Consider the following 22,433-nt stretch of genomic DNA (forward strand, 5'->3'; position numbering starts at 1 on the left):
TTGTCTGTTTTATGATGCAGAAATAAATGTTGCAGGTTCAAACTGCAGTGATAAATAAAATGTATATGCCTGTATATTTGTGCATAACAGTTTATGAATAATTGACATATATATCTAACTCTCATAAGTAGAAATCAAAACTGTTCTGTTTTTCTTTCTTTCAGATCCCCTAAGATATACCCCAATGCCTTTACCCATTGTTCACAACTGGATCTTTCCTGTTCTGATAACAGACTGATATCTTCACCCTCCTTGATCAGTCCTTCAGTGAGGAATCTATCGCTAAGAAAATCGTAAGTAGAACTGTCTCTACAGATTTTGAGAAGTGATGGATTTAAGGCTGAAGGGGTTTTTTTGTGTTAGTAAGTTACCTTATGGATTTTTGACACTAAACTGCTGTTTTCTGCATCATATATAATAATAATAATAATAATAATAATAATAATAATAGTAATAATTTTTTTAAAAAAAGTTTATTTATACCCCGCCACCATCTCCCCAACGGGGACTCGGGGTGGCTTACATGGGGCCATGCCCAGAACAATACAATATAACAAAATATAAAAGAACAACACATCATAACACATTAAACAATGCAATAGATAATAATATACATTACAACACAAAATCGGGGAAGCAATAAAAACAAGGGCGGGCCATATGAACACTAAGTTAAAACTCGGGGTGAGAAAGAAATAAGAATAAAAACCACAAAGAACAGGGTCATAAGATAGTGGTACAGTCTAGAGCAGAGGTCCTCAAACTTTTTAAGCAGAGGGCCGGTCCACAATCCTTCAGACTGTTGAGGGGCCGAATTATCATTTGAAAAAGAAATATGAACAAATCCCTATGCACACTGCACATATCTTATTTGTAGTCCATAACAACAATGAAAGAACAATAAAATATTTTAAAATGAAAACAATTTTAACCAACATGAACCTATCAGGCCAATGAGATAGTCAAGTTAATTAGGATTGTTGTTGTTGTTGTGTGCCTTCAAGTCAAGTGGGCAAGCTTAAGTCTAAAATTATTTATTTATTCATTTACTACATTTATTTACTACATTTATATCCCACCCTTCTCACCCCGAAGGGAACTCAGAGCAGCTGTATGTACATACAATATATTATATTATTAGCATAGCACAATATTAGCATTATATATTACTATACTGAACTATACCACTATACTGTAATATTATATGTAATATATAACATGTAATTAATATTATTATATGGTATTATTATTAATACATTGTATAATATGATATTATCAATATCATATGTATATATAATATATTATTAAAACTGATATAAAAGTATTATATTATAAATGAGGGCGGGGGCCAGGTAAATGACCTTGGAGGGCCGCATCCGGCCCCCGGGCCTTAGTTTGGGGACCCCTGGTCTAGAGGATAGATATTGGAGGGGAGCAATAGAAAAAAAAAGTATATGGTAGTTACTCTCCAAAAGCACAACGGAAGAGCCATGTTTTCAAGTCTTTCTTGAAGGCTAGTAATGTGGGGGCTTGCCTAATCTCAATGGGCAGTGAGTTCCACAATCGGGGGGGGGCACAGCAGAGAAGGGCCTCTCCCTTGTTCCCACAAGGCGGGCCTGAGATATCGGCAGTGGCGACAGGAGATTCCCTTCACCGTTTCAAAAATGCATTGTTATGCAATACTGTTTGCCATGTTTGTGGGGAACAGAAAGCCAGATATCAAATAAGTTTATAGATATTGTTCTATGCCTCTTTAGATCTATTCCATTGATTAGAAATTATAGGCCTGGATCTTAAGATAAATGTCTGCCAACAGAACTGTGGCTTTTATTCAAGGGGGTGGAACCATGATACCAATAATGAAGATATCAAAAGAAGAGGAGAGTAGGTTTTCCCCCCCAATTCCACTTTCCCTTTTTGAGTGAGGATCTATCCAGTACTCTCTGGAACAGATTTCCAGGGTACACAAGCAGTTGCCAGGAGAATTGGTGAAAGTTTCATATCCATTTCTTCTTAGGTCTTTTGGCAGTAGGAAGATCTGTGGATAGAATTCTAGACATATTCCACTCACAGGAGCAAACTGTGTGTCATTGTGTTGTTATTCTATTGTACAGTATTAAATGCATTCCAAAAGTGAGACTTATATAGTTACTTATAAACATGCTTTTTTACTCTAGTCCAGTGGTTCTCAATCTGTGAGTCCCTAGATGTTTTGGTCTTCAACTCCCAAAAATCCTAACAGCTGGTAAACTGGCTGGGATTTCTGGGAGCTGTAAGCCAAAACACCTGGGGATCCACAGGTTGAGCACCACTGCTGATGCAGATGATTGCTTGTACTGGGTAACTTAAAAATTAGTGAATTCCCATGAGATATCTACAGATGAGCTCTTTTCCCAAAAGGTTTGCATTATCAAGTAATTTAAAGTTTGTGTGAATCAATCACCATATTCCCAATAGACATCTATTCTAAAGTGTAAGCCTCCCCAAATTTTATAGGAACGGATTACACAAATTAAGAATTATTGTGGCACATACTTAATAAACGTTTTAGTAAGTAAAATATTGTTTTCATATTGCATAGGCAACTCAGAGTGCAGAAAAGAGAAGTCTCGAATATTCTGAGAGAATTAAGATCACAAATTAATATTAAGCCAACAAGATTAAATATCAACAGACAAGACATCTGGAATAGCGCCTTAAAAGGATTTCAAAAGCGCAGCTTCAATCCTGCCAATACTATTGAAGTAAATTACATAAACAGCAGAAGTGAAATAAAGATGTACAGCTGCCTTTCATCAAAGGAAGATTTTTTCCAATTATTGACGCTTCACCTTCAGAATTCATCACTCTTTGAAGGCCGCTTTTCAAAGAATTTATCTTTTGATTCTCAAGGTAAATTTATTCTGTAAATATATGAAATATAGGTTGGAGGAGCAACTCATTTTTTCTGTATTCTCTAATGGGTTCATGGTACTGTACCTGTAATGTTACCATTTTCTTTCTAGAGCAAGCTTATCAGTATTTCATGCTAGGTGCGTTGGATAGAATATAAATTTATTTATTTATTTAATTTATATACAGCTCTTCTCCCCCAGGGGGATCCAGAGTGGTCTTACACAATAGCATAATTAGATGCCACATATAATACAAAATGTAGTAAAACCAAAGTCATAAAACAATTAATAGCCGGAATCCAAATCCAATTAAAACAATAAAAACCATATGACTGTTACAACAGGGGCAATAGAACTGAGCCGAAAGTCAGAGTCAGTCCATGTATTTACAGCACAATCTATGTATCCCATAAATGCTGCCACATTTAGACCAGCAATTCAGATGGCTTTAAAAAGTAAATAAATCCATGATAAGTAAACTTATCGTCATTTAAGGTAAAGGTAAAGGTTTCCCCTGACGTTAAGTCCAGTCGTATCCGACTCTGGGGGTTGGTGCTCATCTCCATTTCTAAACCGAAGAGCCGGCATTGTCCATAGGCACCTCCAAGGTCATGTGACCGGCATGACTGCATGGAATGCCGTTATCGTCATTTACTCTTCTATATATACTGGACATCCTTATTTAGTGATGTGCCAATGAGTATCAGATGATGAAGGCAAATGAGGATTTCTGCTTTTATGTCTTATGTGTAAGACATAAAAAGCAGAGTTTTTAAAACTGACAGAAATGATATATGTGTCTTTTATGCTTATTTATATCTTTGTAATTTGGGTTTATACAAAGTGTGTTTTATTGTTTATATGTTGCGTTGTGGGATGAGGGATTTTGTATTATGTATCTGTTGCGGTCTTATGTATGTCACTTTGAGTCCCATTCATGGGAGAAAAGCGGGAGAAAAGTAAATAAATAAATAAATAATAGGTTTCTGTCATATATTCAAATACAACATCCAAAATATTGTAGTAATTGGATCAATGTGGGTTCATATCAGCTTTGATTTGTAAACATAATAGTTATTTTACATTATTTGTATTTTCAGCTCTTCAAGATAATCTTTATTATGAAGCTGGAAAAATGATTGCAGTTTCTCTGGTTCATGGAGGTCCATCTCCTGGATTCTTCTCCAAAACATTGTTTTGTTGCCTTGTTTATGGCCCAGAGAATGTGAAACCAACTGTGGAGGATGTTGCAGATATTGATGTTTTGCTAACAATAGAGAAGGTAAGCTATCAACAGCAGAGATTATATTATTAAAAACAAGCACATATCATTGCAGAAGCATTCACCTGCCTTTTGATTTTTCACATTTTGCTGTTTAAACCTGGAACCAAAATAGTTTGAACATTCATTATTAGATGTGCACAGAATGTTTGGCATTGTAAGTGTAAAATATTTTTCACAAAAGTTAAGTAAGCAATTAAAAATTGGCACAAGCTGATTACATGAATATTCACCCTGTTGTATCAGTACTTGTAGGGCCTTCTTGGGCAAATATCTATCAGAGTTGCACATCTGAAAATGGTGATTTTTGCTCTTTTCTGTTGGTGAACAACCACTTTTGAATTAGGTTGATATTCAGGGTATTGCAGTCTGAAATATGTTTCTCTGTAGAATTAGCCTCCCTCAGGCTAAATCCATCTTGCCCTCAGTCCTCAACTTTTCCAGTGCCTGGCATGAAAAAGAAGTTTAACAATATACATTCTGTCACTGATACATTTCACCGTGGGGTTGATGCACAGAAATGGGAAGCACAATGGCATGGACAGAAGTATTTAATGATAATATCTTTACACTTCAGGATCTTGTCGAGTTCCTTCATAGCAGCCCTTCTAAGTTGTAGTCTGCTTCCAGTATCATAACTGCAGTCTTCACTCTGATTGACGATTGACCAAAAGTATGAAAAATCTTGAACTGTTTCAACATCTTTATTATCTGTACAACAAAATATGAAACCTTCCAGATATGGTTGTATTTAATCTGAGAGAATGTGGTACTGGATTCACACATAACTGAACTCCCACCTATTTAGATATTCTTTGGAGGTTTTTAAGTAGAGGCTGGATGACCATCTATCAGGGGTGCTCTGAATGTGGTTTTCCTGCTTCTTGACAGAAGGTTGGACTAGATGGCCCATGAGATCTCTTCCAACTCTATGATTTTATGCTACAGGAAGTGGGTTGCACAACTCTTTTATTTGGGCAAAGGGGGTGATTACATACACAACCAACAAGTGTCTTTGTTTTTCTTAATATTTGTGCCACAATACAAATATTTTGCTCCTTTACAGCATTAAGTATCATGTGTATATCAAGGGTAGCAATGCCATTATCTGGAGAGTGCAGTGGAGCAATCCACTACCTCTTGGGTTGTATCCCACTTGCCTGTAGAAAAAGTACTTCTGCAAGGCACTGTGCCTTCTAGCATTTCATTTGAAACATAACTTGATAGTATTACTCCCATCAGAAATACATTTATGAACTTGAAATGATTGGCCCACTTATCACCTTTAGCTTTTTAAAAAATGTAAACTGAAGTTAAAAGCTATCAAATTGCCTTAAAGGTGTCATCTTGTCTCTGTGCTTTTTTAAGATGTTTGTTTATGAGCAGTGCAAGACTCTTAAAATCATCCAATTTCTGATGTTTAATATGTTAGGCTCATTAATGTTTTTACTTCTGTAGATAAAATCTGCAACAACTTTAAGCAGCTTAGAATCAGCAGTAAGTGATTGTTCTGAATATCTTGCCACTATTGGATGTTTGAAACCTATAACAGCTCTAGGTGATAAGGATATATTGGTGGATGAAATATTGAATTACCATGTCATCAAGAGAACTCTCTTACCACTTGAAAGGTTTGTTTACTGAATAACCTCTTGCCGTACCTTTTTTTGTTTAGTTTTAGTTAAATTGGGTAAATGATACTCTGCTTGTATACTTTCACCAGATTGCTTTCTCCTCTGTATTTATCCATATAGAAATACAAATTTTACAGTGCTGAGTTAAACATTTCATATACCTATAACTATGGGAATATTTTGGAAAAAAATTTGGTTGAGAAAGAAAATATAATTAAAACGTTTAACACTGTAAAAGAGGAAACATGAGAAAGGGAACTAAGCAGCTTTCCTTTACTGTTGTGAGCAGCTAGCAAGGGAATTCAGTGTATCTGGAAAATTATATGGCAGTTAAGAAAGATTCAGCACCACCTTCAGTATAGGTATTCTTACTAGCTCATGTAATACATCCAATTGCAGGAATATGTCTTTAAAATCAGTTTTAATCACTCCAGCGAAATGTAAGGCAAACCAGATAATTATTGTTTTTAAGAATTTAAAGAGTTACTAATAATAGAAAAAGATACTTGGGGGAAAAAATTATTTTTGCTTTTTAAAAAACAAAAGTCTTACAGTACTTCTTGTTGCTCTTTCTATACATCTCTCCTCCCGCAGCTTTGAACAAGGTTTGAAAACACTTGGTGTTCTGGAAAAAATGCAAATGAATCCTGATGCGTTCTGTAGCATATTGTGTCACAAGCCAGAAAAACTTTCAGCAAAGTTTCTTGGCGATCTCTTCACAATTTACTGTTTACCAGGAGCAAACAAGGCCAGAAGTTTGGATTTCTGGATGGGTTACTTGCAGGAGACAGAAGGTAAGCAGGGAGACAGGAGCCATTCACATAGAAATCTATGAACTAAGAATGTAGATTTTTTTAATTTTTTTTAAATGAAAATGCTTCAGTTTATATTATGGAAATGCCACAATAGGCTTTCTTTCCATTTTAGTGTGGCTTCACATTCGCATTTAGTAGTTGACTGTTCTCAGTTTATCATTATTTCCTCCTTACAGAATGTGGAAAATCCTTGTAAAAGCTAATCCAATCCCCTTTATCTTTCTTGGTTTAGGTGCTGAGTCAGGTGTGACGCTGGAGGACATCTTACTGTTTGCAACTGGCACCTGCAGTATTCCACCCATCGGTTTTGATCCTGAGCCTTCAGTTAAGTTTCTACATATAAGCTGCCCCATTGGAAAGAGACACCTCAACTGCTTAGAGCTTCCAATAACAAAATCTTATACGAAGTTTAAAAGAACTCTTGATTCCTCCATCAGAAGTGTAGTGGTCACTACAGTGGGCTCAAGAAAGTAAATGATAAAAGCACACAAGAAGCTTGCTAACAGCTGCTGGATAACAGACACATTCATCCTCACAGGTTTACAGCATGATCATGGGAATGGCTTGATTTCAGTCATTTTGAAATTTGTTTCAAAATGGTGAACAAACAAAGCTTTTGAAAAAGTCTTGCGTTACTGTATTTTTTTTGGTAACAAATGGCCATAATCTCATTCTTAGTCCAACAATGTAACGTACTCCAGGAAGTTACTAGTTAGGCATTCCGTCGAGTACTTCCATTTCATATTATTTGTAATTAATCATGAACCAAAATTTCTGGCAAAGAGATTGAAGAATGCTTTCCAATGTGTTTACTAAATCTAGGAAGACATGTTTTTTTGAAGTCTGCCATAGATGTGGGTGAAATGTCAGGAGAGATTACTTCTGGAACATGGCCATACAGCCCGAAAAACATACAACAACCCTGTTGACTTGGTGTTATACACCAATGGGAGTAGATAATATTTCACATACTGTACTAAAATCGTTTCAGGTATTCTAGCTATTAAAACAAAAAATAAGGATACTCAGGATGTTACCTCATTTTGACTTTTGTCAAATATATTTGGAAGAATAATAAAGCTTTATAATGCTTTATATAGATGCAGAAAAATGCCCCAGCTACTGTAGTTATACTTCTGCTCAAAAACTATCCCAAACCTTTTCTTCTGGAAATACAATGAAAGAGTTCAAAAAATCTGCTCTACAGAGAAGTATGAGTACCTGTTAATCAATGCAATGTAAAGGTTCTAATCTAAAATTCAACAATTGTGCATAAGCTTTAGGTGTTAATGTTGAAGAGCGCATGAAAAAAGTTAGAATTATGATTATACCAATTAGGTATATTCAAAAATACAATTCGAAATGTGTATTAGTACTTTATCGAAAAGCTTGATTTGGCTTCATTTGTGAAATTCCCCAACAGTTTTGATTACACTGTAGATATAGTAAACCTAATTGAATAATCAAACATAATTTATAAAACACTTGGCAGTGACTTGGATTCAAAATACAATGATATTGCTTTTGATCAAATTGCATATAATTCAGATAGGATCAAAGTTTATCAGAAAAAAAATTAGGAAACATATTACAAGCAATATTTGTTTCTTTTAAATTAGTTTTATCATGTGCTTCTAGAACAGAGCTTTTTAAACTGAGTCCTGACTCAAATGGAGTCCCCCTAGCTCAATGTTGAGGCCTACAAAAATTTGGCAACAGTAAAAGGTTTCTGAATGCCACCCATTTACACAAATCTGTTAGCAACAATGTGCAGTGTTTATAATGGACTATGCAGAAAATACTTCAGCTGGACTTCACAAAAGAAAAACAAGCTTGTTTAGCAAGCCTTGTGAATGCTGATTTATTAAATGTTTGATTTTCATTCCTATTTTATATACCTGGGGTCACAAAAATTTCTCAGGTGGAAAGGGGTCATGCATAGAAAAGGTTTAAGAAGCTTGTTCTAGAATGACAGATACAGTCAATAAAACAAGGTTTACATTTTAAAATACAGGGCACAAAATTAAAATGGGTTAGGGAAGGAAAGAGAAAAAGCACAATACAAGTGACTTCACTAAATAAAAATAAATAAATAACTGATCATTTCAGCCACAGGGGAAGAAAGTTTTGGTGTTAGAAGGAACAAATTTCCTTTGCCTGCTTAGAGGGGGGGGGGGTATAGGAGGAAGGAACACACTTGACTCTCGGACGGTTTGATGAGGCTAGAAGTAAGTAAAACTTTATTCCTATCCTGCCCTATCTTCCCATGGGGACTCAGGGAGGTTCACAACATAAAAGGCAAACATGCAGTGCCTAATAACAATAGACTAAAACCATTCAAAATAAACAAACAGCATTTGACAATAAAGCAGATCACATGAAACAATAATGGAAGGAGGTTTTCTCCACTTGCTTAAGTTGAGATAACAGCCTGAGATCTCAGGCAGGGCTGGATTTCTGTTGTATGAAAAAGATAAACTCGGATGCTTTTTGTTTTAAATCTCTTTAAAATGGTATTGGATTGACTAAAACTACTAACTTTATGACTACTTCAGTTCTGTTGGAATGCAATCTCCAACTGGTTTGCCCATTTATGTCAGTCTTAATTTGCATCAGAAGTCCAGGAATACATCCCCAATATAAATCAAGACACCCCATACTAATTCTTAAAACTAAATAGTAGCTACTATAATTTCCAGTTGAAATTAAAATATTTCAGAGATATAAGAAGCCCCGAGAAACTGGGCCTAAAGCCTTACATTCAAAATTATATTTAGCAAGAAATACGTCAGGGTAAACAAAATGTGCTTCCTCACCATCATATCCTGATACAAACCCAAAATACATTTAACACTAATGGCAAAGTCTGCCCTCAAAACATATTGGGGATGGGGAGGTTTGCCAGTTTAACTTAGTTTTAGTCCAAAGGAAACTTTTCTTAGAAAATTGAAAGTGGCCTTGCCAGGCTTTTATTATTTTGAAAGAATCCCTCTTCTGTCTTAAAACAGGCTCAATGGTTTCTAAAATTAAATTAAAAACAAAACAAAACCCACTCCTCCAGATTCTTTGGATATGATTTTCCATTGGAGGGGAGGAGCTATCTTTCCTTGTATAATTGGAAGTGTTCTTACTGCTGAAGTATAAAGAGCTGGTGTGTCAGATGCAGAAACCCAGCTTTCAGCATTCAGAATTTTTCTGCTTCTTGATTCCTGGCCAATTTTACAAGCATAATACTCATGCACCAGTTAATTCCTCACTGGTTCTAATAGAAAAGAAGTGCTATTGCCAAGTTCTAATTAACTAGGGAATGCCTGGTGCTATTTGTTTACTATGGCAAGCAGGTTTTGTGTAACGGCTTAATAAGACTGACAGAGGCACCAGAGTTTGTGGTTGCTTATTCAAAATTTCTTTTTGATAAATATATTCATAAGACATCCAATAATAGGATAAAAACATGCAGTTGGTTGGACTGAACCATCTGGATTTTATTTTGAAATGCTACTGAACATCTCCGTCTTAAGACTTATGTATACAGGTTTGAGTATAGGTTCTGACTGTGATTACTGGAATCTTTACTGGATTGAGTAATACTCTACTGATTATACAAAAGAAAATGATAGCTGCACATAAATCTGGCTTGCAGATATAAGTCTAGATTGAATGTGATCTTTATAGCATTGCTCTCTGGGGCTCATCACACCTGCAGCCTTCTCTGGTGTCAGAAATGTGCTCCAGAGGGTTTCAAACCCTTTGAAGTAGGTTTAAGGCATGTTGGAAGAAATTGGATTGTCTCCCTTCCACATGCACTTTTCCCACAAGTACAATGACACTATGCCATACAGCTCATGTGTCTCAGTTCAGGGCAACAGTATTTTTTATGGGAGCTCAGGTACCTAAGGGGACTTCACTGTATGTATTCTTTTATCAAACCATTTAAAAGTTGACACATTCAATTAAAACAATACGGACTGGACAAAAACAAAGCAGGTTAGGAAAACTTAAATATCTGGGTGGGAAAACTGAAATTTTAGCATTATATAACAGTAGTTTAGCGTTTTTCATGTATAGTCACAAGTTTGTAAATATTATGTTTTGTGTTAAAACTTATTTCCCAAAGCCTGTTGTAGCTATTGTTTGTTCTTATTGTAGCACTATAATACAGGAGAACTGTCATAAGTATATATCAATACAGTGCAATAACTTAAGAACTTACTTAGTTAACAGTATTAAATATATATATGCTTTCAAATGCTGTTGGGCTTATTTCTTTACAGGTAGTTCAAATTCACTTCTGGTGGACAGTGGTATTATTTCATTTGGGGCACTTTATGACATGAGAGCCATCTGCACAACATTAGTACTGCTACCAGGAGAGCATCATAGTTGGGCCATGGAAGTTTTAGCTAGATTTCTTACTTAAATAAAATGTGGCTATTCTGTATTTTATTACTATGTGTCAGCAAATTGATTTCAACTTATGGCAATGATATGAATGGGAGACTATGGATATTTTCTAACTTTAAGAATCCCAGAAAAACACTTTTATATTACAAGGACCAGAAAACACTTTTATATTACAAGGACCAGTCTTCTTAGTGGTTTCTGTGCCTCACACAAAGGGGTTTTGCAGCTGCTTTGAGACCTCATTTGTAATTTTCTAGAGCATTATGGAAAAGCTTCCTATTCCACACCCTCCACGCATTCTCAGGATAACATGAGCAATCCACCACAACTTGTTTTACCCCCATATGCTGACCATTCAATTGGCAGGAGCCCATCTTATTCCGTTAGTACTCTTAGACTCCCTCTCCAGTTTTTCTCTTTCTCCTGCCCTATTAACCTGATGTGTTTTAACCCCCTCAGTATAAAATAAGTACAGCAGGAGAGTACAGCTAAAAGCATTAATACTATTGTAGGAAGGAGATCTTTGTGGTTGCATCACCAGAAGGTGGATAAAAAAAATCTTTAAATGTCCCATTTAAAGGAGAGTTGTTTGCTGAGAAAGCATCGGGAAAAAAATATTGATTGAAAGTAATTAGAAAACACTTCTGAGGAAAAGATGCAAGGACACCTTGGGATGGCACGAAGGAGGAATCCATCACCAATGTCCAACCCATGTACTGGCAGGACAGTATTCTTTTTCATTTTTTCCCCTCTCCCCTCTCCTTCAGTTTTTTTTTAATCCTGCCCTACAGACTCTCAGTTTAATAGCAAAATTAAAGTGTAAAAATATGGATAAAAAAGGAAAATGTAGGAATTCAAGGTTAAATTCTCAAGATGGTCAGGAGGAGCAATCTACAATAATTGGGTTTCCCCCCCGCTCCAACCAGAATGGTAGGATCCAAGGTTCTTTTTCAGTTGAGCTATTAAATCCCCACCCTCTTCTCCAACCGTTTTTTCAAACCTGCCTAACCAACCAGTCATGATTGTCCTCCTTTGACAAACTTAAAAGACAAGGATGTTAGTAAGGATAAAAAACAAGGAGAAAATTAAGAAAAAAGCAATTTTCATTATCATGGTTTCTGTGAAATCGCACGTATAGTATTTCCTGCACCTGTGCAGTAGACATGGAATCTTCTAAAAAGCTCTTAATACATTTTGGTGATAGCCTTACCCACTTTCCCCATAGAGTATATAGCCTGTGGGAGGGGCTACTGCCTCAATTCCTTTAGTCTGCTGCTCTCGCAGCAGCTAGGTAATCTTGCTCATTTGGCTAGCTTCTGGTCTGTTTTTCCTCCCACAGTCAATTCTGTGCTGCTGCTTGTGGGATGATTAAATATAAACAGTATTTGAAAAATCCCAGTTAAAAAACATTAAAACATGTTCAAAGTTAAAAATCGCAGCACCCTCCGAATTAATCTTAAAAACCTCTTTTAAAAGCCTGTCTTTTTTAGCCTGCTGCCAGAAGGTCAGCAGGGAGGGGGGCATTCTGGCAGGGAGTTCCAGAGCTGAAGGGCAGCCACCAAGAAGGCACGCTCCCTTGTTCCTACCAACCGAGCTTGAGATGGAGGTGGGACCGAGAGAAGGGCATCTCCTGAAGATCTCAGGGCCCGGGCAGATTCGTACAAGAGGATGCAGTCAGCAAAATAGCCTGGCCCTAAACCATCTAGGGCTTTAAAGGTCATAACCAGCATTTTCAATTGCGCCCAGAAACAGACGAACAGCCAGTGGAGCTGCTGCAGCGGGGGGGGGGGGGGGGGGGGAGGGGTGCCCCCTCCCTTTAGCCAGCAATCTGGCTGCAACGCTTTGGACCAGCTGAAGTTTCTGAGCATTCTTCAGAGGCAGTCCCATGTAGAGTGTGTTAACAGTAATCCAGGTGGGATGTAACTAAGGCATTGTACCACCGTGGCCAGATCTGGCTTCTTAAGGAACAGGCACACTTGGTGCTTAAGTTTTATTTGTGCTAAGGCCCTGCTGGCCACTGCTGACACCTGGGCCTCCAAGTTTAGTGCCAAGTCCAGGAGGACCTCCAAACTGCAAACCTGTGTCTTTAGGGGAGTGTAACCCCATGCAGCACAGGTTGGATTCCTATAAAGATTGGGTTTAATCCAATTTTCTTACGTTGGGTAAAGACTGTCTTTCAAATACCATTAGAATAATAAAAAATTTATATTATGTATGCATTATCTTGTTTTCATATTAAGACTTGTATATTATCTGATAAAAATCTATGCAGTTTATCTAAAATTATATAACAGTAATGCACAGAAATCTAAAACATCACAGAAATAATCAAAATACTCGAACAAGTCTTACAAAAATACTACACTTTCATTCTGTTATTACTTTCTACTTAGGTGCTTGCGACTGCATTGATATGCACAAATGTTCACTTTGTTTATCTCTAGCAAATTTGATTTCAGATAAGTTTGAAAGGTATTAAAATGCACTTTAAAAAGGAATACTATAATGTACGAAAGAATATTATACTGTAAAAAATGGGGGGGGGAAAAGTTCACAGGAAAAAATGACTTCTGGTCTTCCTCTCAGCAGCTGTATATACATACATATTGTTCATAACTCCCTCATTAACACTTTAATCAATAGCCTTAAATCTGTGCATGCATGCATCTTATGTTTGGGACTACAAAGTTGCCAGTCAACTTGTTGCAACCCCATGAATTCCATAGGGTTTTCTTAGGCAAGAAATACTAAAAGATGATTTTGCTAGTTGTTTCCTCTGAAATATAGCTAACAGCACCTGGTATCATTGGTGGACTCCCATCCAAGGACTCATCAGAGCTGACCCTGCTTAGCTTCCAAGGTGGCTCTGGTTCCTTATCATTCAGCATCGTGGATGGAGGGCAATTAGAGCATTGTGGATGGAGGGTGATTAATAAGTAATTAAATGATGATGATGATGATGATGATTATGATGATGATTCACCAAAAGTTTTTCTCCTGTGAATAGAGTGGGCCCTTGGTATTCACTAGAGTTTGGATCCAGGACTTCCATGGATACCAAAAACTATAGATGTTCAAGTCCCATTTTATACAGTGGTGTAGTGAAAAGGTGTCACTTATATAAAACTAGCTGTGACCCAGTCTGGTTCAATGGGAAAGAAAGGATAGAGAATCGTGTTATTTTCCTGCTGGGAGAGGCCATAGGCCCCACCCAGGAAGCGACCCCAGTGCCTCCTTCCTATTATTGAAAATCTGGCTACCAGCATTTAAAAACTCTAAAATCAGGACAGTAAATGAAGAACACCACTCAGAAAACAGAGGAATTAAAGACATGAATCAGGGCCATCTGACACCTCCCAACAAAGGATTCCCCTAGGCAAGAAGAAGCCAGGCTTTGAAGCTGCAAGGCTATTCAGTGCTAATCAAGGTGGCCAATTGCAACATTCACAATTGCCTCAAGCTAAAAACTTATTTCTCCCACTCTGGACCTTCCACAGATAGATTTATATAATTATTTTCTTTAATTATACTATAATACAGTTAGAATATATTATAATATAATAAATGTAGTAATAAAATATAATAATAATGTAATACAATTATAATAATATAAGTAGTGGTACCTTTGGAGAGGTCAATCAACCTAAATGCAAAATTTAGATACAAGTTAAGGGTAAAGGTTTTCCCCTGACATTAAGTCCAGTCGTGACCGACTCTGGGGGTTGGTGCTCATCTCCATTTCTAAGCCAAAGAGCCAGCGTTGTCCGTAGACACCTCCAAGGTCATGTGGCCAGCATGACTTCATGGAGTGCCGTTACCTTCCCGCCGGAGCGGTACCTATTTATCTACTCACATTTGCATGTTTTCGAATTGCTAGGTTGGCAGGAGCTGGGGCTAACAGCGGGCGCTCATTCCGCTCTCGGGATTTGAACCTGGGACCTTTCGGTCTGCAAGTTCAGCAGCTCAGCACTTTAACACAATGCGCCACCACCTAAGATACAGGTTAGGCATCCCTTATCTAGAATTCCAAAATAGTCCACATGGGCTGCTGAGAGAGCAACACCTGTGCTTTCTGATAGTTCAGCATACAAAAACTTGGTTTCATGCACAAATTGAGCTAATAACATTATGTATAAAATTATTTTCAGGCTGTATGTGTATGTATAAAACAAATGAATTTTGCATTTAGATATCTCTAAGATACCTCACTACATATATGCACATATTCAAAAATTCAAAATCCAAAGCACTTCTAGCCTTGAGTACTTCAGATAAGGGATGCTCCACATGTATTAGTATTACATCAATGAAGTACTTCTTAAGGGATTGCTGAGTTGGTGGTAGATAACTCAGGGTTCATCTACACTGTAGAATTAATACAGTTTGATGCCACTTTAACAACCATGACTTAATGCTACAGAATCACAAGAGTTGTAGTTTTACAAGGCTGTTGACTTTCTCTGCCAAAGAGGACTGGTGTCTCACCAAACTACAGCACCCATTGAGCCATGGCAGTTAAAGTGGTGTCAAACTGTATTAATGTGCAACAAGAAAGCCAGTACATTCAAAAGAATAGTTCATCTACACAATGCTATAGAATCTTGGGATTTGTAGTTTCATGAGGATCCAGGAATCTGGCAGACAAAGCTCAAGACCATATAAGACTATTTATTTACCATGTCAGAAGCGAATTGAGAATACAGTTATAATGTATAAAAAACCACAAAATTAAAAAATTTGGCACTGGACTGGACTGCCTTTGACCAGAAGCTGGCCACTTCGAGTGCCTCCAGTGTCGCTGTAAGAAGGCCCTCCATTGTACATGTGGCAGGGCTCAGACTGCATTGCGGTAAGTGGTCTGTGGTTTGCTTTTCTCCACACTCACATGTTGTGGACTCCACTTTGTAGCCCCATTTCTTAAGATTGGCTCTGCATTTTGTGTTGACAGAGCTCAATCTGTTCACCTTCCAAGTTGCCCAGTCTTCTATGAGCTGGGGGGGGGGGGGGGATTTATCATCCGGTATTAACCACTGATTGAGGTTCCGGGTTTTAACCTGCCACTTTTGGACTCCCGCTTGCTGAGATGTTGCTGTGAGTATCTCTGTGGATCTTAGGAAGCTATTTCTTGATTGAAAGTGTTGGTTGATACCCAAACAGGGGATGGGCGAGAGATTTCAATGCCTTGGTCCTTTCATTGCTGGCTGCTACTTCCCGGTGGATATCAGGTGTGCAATACCGGCTAAACAGTACAAGTTCTCCTTTGATATCCTTTGATAATGCAGTATGCCTCATTAAGAGCCACAGCTACTGTTTTAACGTGGCGAGATGCATTCCACACTGGGCCTGCATATGCAATCAGCAGCAGAGTAGCAAAGTGCAAGAGCAGATGTCTTCACTGTATCTGGTTGTGCCAATCAGCTTTCGTATTGACTTTATTTCTAGCACCCAATCTTTGCTTGATAGTCAAGCAGTGCTTCCTGTAATTCAGAGCATGGTCCAGGGTGACTCCCAGATAATATGGTGTGCTGCAATGCTCCAGTGGGATTCCTTCCCAGGTAATCCTCAGAGCTGGAGATGCTTGTCTGTTCTTAAAATAAAAAGCACACCCCTGTGTTTTAGATGGATTAGGAATCAGCAGGTTTTCCCTGTAATGGGCAGTAAGAGTACCTAAAGCTTCAGAGAGTTTCCGTTCGACCATTTCAGAGCACGGTCCAGGGTAACTAGGAAGACTACAACGACAAGAAGTGATACTAAACTACATGAATACGACAGTGACAGTGTAAATCAGGCATGGGCAAGCTTGGGCCCTCCAGGTGTTTTGGACTTCAACTCCCACAATTCCTAACAACCGGTAGGCTGTTAGGAATTGTGGGAGCTGAAGTCCAAAACACCTGGAGGGCCCAAGCTTGCCCATGCCTGCTGTAGATGGACCCAGACACACAAAAGGATATCCCAAAACAACTTGGGGGTGAAGCTTGTCCTGTCTCCCTTCATAAGAAACTCTCTGGCGCTTTTCTTTCCTTCTTCCCCTCGAAAAAAAGGCAACTCTGCCATGGAGATGAAGAGGCCCATACAGAAGCCCCGCCCACAACGAAGTCCCCGCCCACCACGCCACATCGACCCAGGCGCCACGTCTGCCTGCAGCGGATTGGCTGGGATCTGAAGAAGGGGCGGGGCCAGCGGAGGCGGTGAGGAAAGATGGCGGCCGGCATCCGGGAAAAACAGACGGGTGAGTCGAGCTTGGTGTTGTCGGCTTCTGCGGCCTCAAGGCGCTTCCCTTCGGCAGGCTGTATATGAAGAGCCTCTGGAGGAAAGGGGCGTTCTTCGTTACCTTCTCGTTCCCTCTCTCGGCCCCGACAGGGTTGAGGGGCCTCCTTTTTCGGGAGTGGGTTTCTCCTCATGCCTGTGGCTCCTTTTAGGGGGGAGCCCAATCCACGAATCCGAATCCAACTTCTTCGACCTTTTCTGTATCTTCCTCACTCTCCTTCCCTCCAAATCCTTTTCCAAGCGTTTCCTTGGCTCATTTACACTGCCATATAATACAGCTTGAAACTGCAATATAAGGGAAGTGTAGGCGAATATAATACAGCTTATTTGCGCTGAACCTGCATTATATGAGTCTACACCAGGCATGGGCAAACTTGGGCTCTGCAGGTATTTTTGACTACAACTCCCACAATTCCTAACAGCCTACCGGCTGGGTTGTTGTGATTTTTCCGGGCTGTATGGCCATGTTCCAGAAGCATTCTCTCCTAACGTTTCGCCCACATCTGTGGCAGGCATACTCGGAGGTTGTGAGATATATTGGAAAAACTAATCAAGGAAGGCTTATATATCTTTGGAAGGTCCAAGGTGAGAGAAATAACTCTTGTCTGTTGGAGGACAGTGTGAATGTTGTAATTAATCACCTTGATTAGCATTAATGGCTTTGCCAACTTCATGTCCTGGCTTCTTCCTGCCCGGGGGAATCCTTTGTTCGGAGGTGTTGCCTGGCCCTGGTTTATTCATGTCTGGAATTCCTGTTTTCAGAGTGTTGTTTCTTATTTACTCTTCTGATTTTAGAGTTTTTTTAAATACTGGTAGCCAGATTTTGTGCATTTTCTTGGTTTCCACCTTTCTGTTGAAATTGTCCACATGCTTGTGGATTTCAATGGCTTCTTTGTGTAGTCTGACATAGTGGTTGTTAGAGTGGTCCAGTATTTCTGTGTTCTCAAATAACATGTGGTTTCCAGGTTGGTTCATCTAGTGCTCTGCTATGGCTGACTTTTCTGGTTGAGTTAATCTGAAGTGCCTTTCATGTTCCTTGATTCGTGTTTGGGCAGTGCTGCGTTTGGTGGTCCCTATATACAGTATCACAATTCCTACTGGCTGTTAGGAATTGTGGTAGTTGGAAGTCCAAAACACCTGAAGGGCCCAAGTTTGCTCATGCCTGGTTTACATTGACGATGTGATTCTGATACAAACAGTTTATTAACTATGTGATTCGGTTACAAATGTTGTTTTGAATTGATCAAAAACATCCTGGGCATTACAGGTTGATCATCTCTTTATCAATAATTCACTAACCTGATCAGTGGTGGAGATGTTTTAATAGTTTTATACCATATAATTCTGGTTATAGAGGTTGATGTTTTTTTTAAAAAAATTTTTTTAATAAGTTCTGTTTACTTTTCATTTTTATAGAGTGGCGCAATGGGTTAAACCAGTGGTTCTCAATCTTCCTAATGCCGTGACCGCTTAATATAGTTCCTCATGTTGTGGTGACCCCCAACCATAAAATTATTTTCATTGCTACTTCATAACTGTCATTTTGCTACTGTAATATAAATATCTGATATGCAGGATGTATTTTCATTCACTGGACCAAATTTGGCACAAGTACGTAAAACACCCAAATACTGGTGGTGTTGGAAGGGATTGTAGTTGTAGTTGCTTTGATTTATAGTTCACCTACAATCAAAGAGCATTCTAAACTCCACCAACATTGGAATTGAACCAAAATTGGCACACAGAACTCCCATGACCAACAGAAAATAATGGAAGGGTTTGGTAGGCATTGGCCTTGAGTTTTGGAGTTGTAGTTCACCTACATCCAGAGAGCACTGTGGATTCAAACAATAATGGATCTGGACCAAACTTGCCATGAATACTCAATACAGTAGAGTCTCATTTATCAACATAAACGGGCAGGCAGAACGTTGGATAAGTGAATATGTTGGATAATAAGGAGGGATTAAGGAAAAGCCTATTAAACATCAAATTAGGTTATGATTTTACAAATTACGCACCAAAACATCATGTTATACAACAAATTTGACAGAAAAAGTAGTTCAGTACTCAGCAATGCTATGTAGTAATTACTGTATTTACAAATTTAAGCACCAAAATATCACTATGTATTTAAAACATCGACTACAAAAATGCATTGGATCTGGACCAAATTTGGCACGAACATATCCCCAAATTTGAATGCTGGTGGGGTTGGGGGGGGGGTAATGATTTTGTAATTTGTCACAGGAGCCTTCTGGGACCCCTCTTACCACCCTCATGACCACCACCACCACCCGGTCCCAACCTCCAGCTTGAGAAACGCTGGGTTAAAACCTTGTGCCAGTTGAACTGCTGGCCTAAAGGATGGGTTGCTAACCTGAAGGTTGCCAGTTCGAATCTGCGAGATGGGGTGAGCTCCCATCTGTCAGCTCTAGCTTGCACAGGGATTTTACATCAAGATTAAGGGACCCTAGACTTACCACCTCCACTCATTTCTCCCTTTTAAAAGTTTGTGTTTAAACTCCATCTTTACCTGACATATGATAAGGGGGCAAATCAAATGTGATCTCCAAATGCATTTCCTAAGAATATTTAATGCAAAGGCCTAGTTGTTCTTCAGTTTTCCATTAGGTATATTTTGTATCTGTGCAGATAATAATGTGGCTATGTTCATTTTCCCCCTAACTCATTTGCACAGGGATTTCACATCAAGTTTTATAATAAATATAGTGTTTCTGGGTATCAAAAGACATGGATATTTGATAGAGTGTGGGGAGGACTTTTTTTGCTGTCGTGCTACCCTTGGTTTTTGCAATTTCACTATTTCACAATAATACAGTATCAAAACACTTTGTTTTTTGCCTATTGAAATAAAACAATTTTGGCGTAACTGTATTTTGGCATCACCATATATTAGATGCCCTTTCTAGGCTTTGAGAATACTGAAATCAATGTAAATAAGAAAGATTTCATGCCATACATTTGCTTTACTTCATATATCTGCTGATAGTGGTATCAGCAAATCAATAACAAATTTACACTCATGTGCCAGGTACTTCCCAGAATCTTGTCCTTGTCATGATCAGGGGCTAAACAACTCATTGTTCTTCCATTAATGTAATTATGCATATGGTATAAGAAAGAGGATATTGCTTTTGAAACTGAGTTACATCTTGTGTAGTGCTAAATAACATTTATGCTGAGCATGCTATTTTGTTCAACTGTATTTTAGGAGATTTTAGACAGTTAAACACAGTTTCAGAGTTATTCACGATCTTGATCGTTACCATTGTGAAAGCAAAACAAAACTAAAATAATACTAGGAATATTTTCTCTTTCTTTTTCAGTGGCTCTGAAGCGTATGTTGAATTTTAATGTGCCACCTGTTAAAAACAGTACGGGTGAACCAGTATGGAAAGTAAGTCCAACAATACATCTATTTTATATCCACAGTAATCTGTACTTTCATGTGAACTTCCTTGTCATATTTTTGAAAGTTCTATTTATAGTACAGGGTAAAAGATAAATAATATAGACCAGTTCCTGATGAAAAAGATCATCCCAGTCCCAGGCCTGGCTATGGGACAGAAGCATCTTTGGTTGCCTTGATAAATGATTTCCACAGGGAACTGGATAATGGGAGTATGTACATGTTGCTTCTTCTGGTTCTCTCAGTGGCTTTCAATCATAGTATCATAGTATCCTCTTCCTGGGCTTCCTTACTGGGATGGAACATGGAGGCACTATTCAACAGTGGCTTCATTCTTGGAGAAGTGAACCCAGAAGACAGTGCTGGGGAATACCATCTTAACCCCCTGTTTGTTGGGGTGTGTGATTCCTTGGGGCTTTGTTTTATCTCCCATGGTCTTTAAATATACATCAAACCGCTGGGAGAGGTTGTCTAGAGTTTTGGGATATGGGTACCATGAGTATGAAATCCAATACCCCAAGCCAAGAAGATTGTTCTGGTCCTAAAGCAGTGTCTTTATCAATAATTGGCTGAACAAAGACAAACAAATTTAAACTTGTTCCAAACAAGACAGAGGTGCTCCAGGTGAGTCAGATTGTGAAATTCAGCCTTTGTTAGCTATAGGTACCATACTGCTGAAGAAATAAGGTTATAGTTTGAATCTGCTTGTATACACAGATTTGAACCTTGAGACACAGGTTTCTGTGATGCCAGGGGTGCTTTTGCACATTTAAAGCTTGTGTGCCAATTGCCTCTGTTCACTTTACATGGGATTGCATTTAGAGAATGTATGGACATTTCAGTTGGTCCAAAAAAACTACAACCAGATTGCTAATCGGGTCTGGCTGTAGGGATCATACGGCTTCCTTCTTGCAACAGCTTCATTGGCTTTCCAGGCACAATTACACTATTGCTCATGACCTATAAAGCCCCTATATATGACTATTTGACAGACCAGTTATGAGTTAACCTGGGCTTGAGATTATAAGGAGAACCTCAGTTCCAACACCATTGCAAGTACAGTTGGTGGCTGCCTGTAGACTCTGGAACTTCCTTCTCAGGGAGATCAAAATTATTATTATTATTATTATTAATAATAATAATTTTGTTTATGCTCTGCCTTCCTCTCTGTGGGAACTTCGACAAAGTCCCTCACGACCTTCTGGCAAACAAACTAGTAAAATGTGGGCTAGACAAAACTATGGTTAGGTAGATCTGTAATTGGCTAAGCAAACGAACGCAAAGGGTGCTCACCAATGCGTCGTCTTCATCTTGGAAAGAAGTCACGAGTGGAGTGCCGCAGGGCTCCGTCCTGGGCCCGGTTCTGTTCAACATCTTTATTAACGACTTAGACAAAGGGTTAGAAGGCACGATCATCAAGTTTGCAGACGACACCAAACTGGGAGGGATAGCTAACGCTCCAGAAGACAGGAGCAGAATTCAAAACGATCTTGACAGACTAGAGAGATGGGCCAAAACTAACAAAATGAAGTTCAACAGGGACAAATGCAAGATACTTCACTTTGTCAGAAAAAATGGAACGCAAAGATACAGAATGGGGGACGCCTGGCTAGACAGCAGTACATGTGAAAAAGATCTTGGAGTCCTTGTGGACAACGTTAAACATGAGCCAGCAATGTGATGCGGCTGCTAAGAAAGCCAATG

The 22,433-nt window shown here is 38.6% G+C and overlaps 2 protein-coding genes across 4 annotated transcripts in view; both read left to right on the plus strand.

Annotated features, from left to right (window-relative positions):
• The window catches only part of g2e3 (G2/M-phase specific E3 ubiquitin protein ligase), a 37,392-nt gene extending 26,518 nt beyond the window's left edge, over positions 1-10,874 (plus strand). For all 3 annotated transcript variants that reach the window (XM_008102909.3, XM_062968239.1, XM_062968238.1), the window contains exons 11-16: positions 165-293; positions 2,582-2,892; positions 3,995-4,176; positions 5,635-5,807; positions 6,405-6,604; positions 6,858-10,874. In XM_008102909.3, coding sequence (XP_008101116.3) covers positions 165-293; positions 2,582-2,892; positions 3,995-4,176; positions 5,635-5,807; positions 6,405-6,604; positions 6,858-7,099 — 1,237 coding nt within the window. In that variant the 3' untranslated portion in view covers positions 7,100-10,874. The remainder of the gene's footprint in view (positions 1-164; positions 294-2,581; positions 2,893-3,994; positions 4,177-5,634; positions 5,808-6,404; positions 6,605-6,857) is intronic.
• Positions 10,875-17,142: 6,268 nt separating this feature from the next.
• scfd1 (sec1 family domain containing 1) overlaps positions 17,143-22,433 on the plus strand; it is a 50,190-nt gene continuing 44,899 nt past the window's right edge. The window contains exons 1-2 of the mRNA XM_062968240.1: positions 17,143-17,258; positions 20,647-20,717. Coding sequence (XP_062824310.1) covers positions 17,228-17,258; positions 20,647-20,717 — 102 coding nt within the window. The 5' untranslated portion in view covers positions 17,143-17,227. The remainder of the gene's footprint in view (positions 17,259-20,646; positions 20,718-22,433) is intronic.

This window comes from Anolis carolinensis, chromosome 1, assembly GCF_035594765.1.
Source record: "Anolis carolinensis isolate JA03-04 chromosome 1, rAnoCar3.1.pri, whole genome shotgun sequence".
NCBI lineage: Eukaryota > Metazoa > Chordata > Lepidosauria > Squamata > Dactyloidae > Anolis > Anolis carolinensis.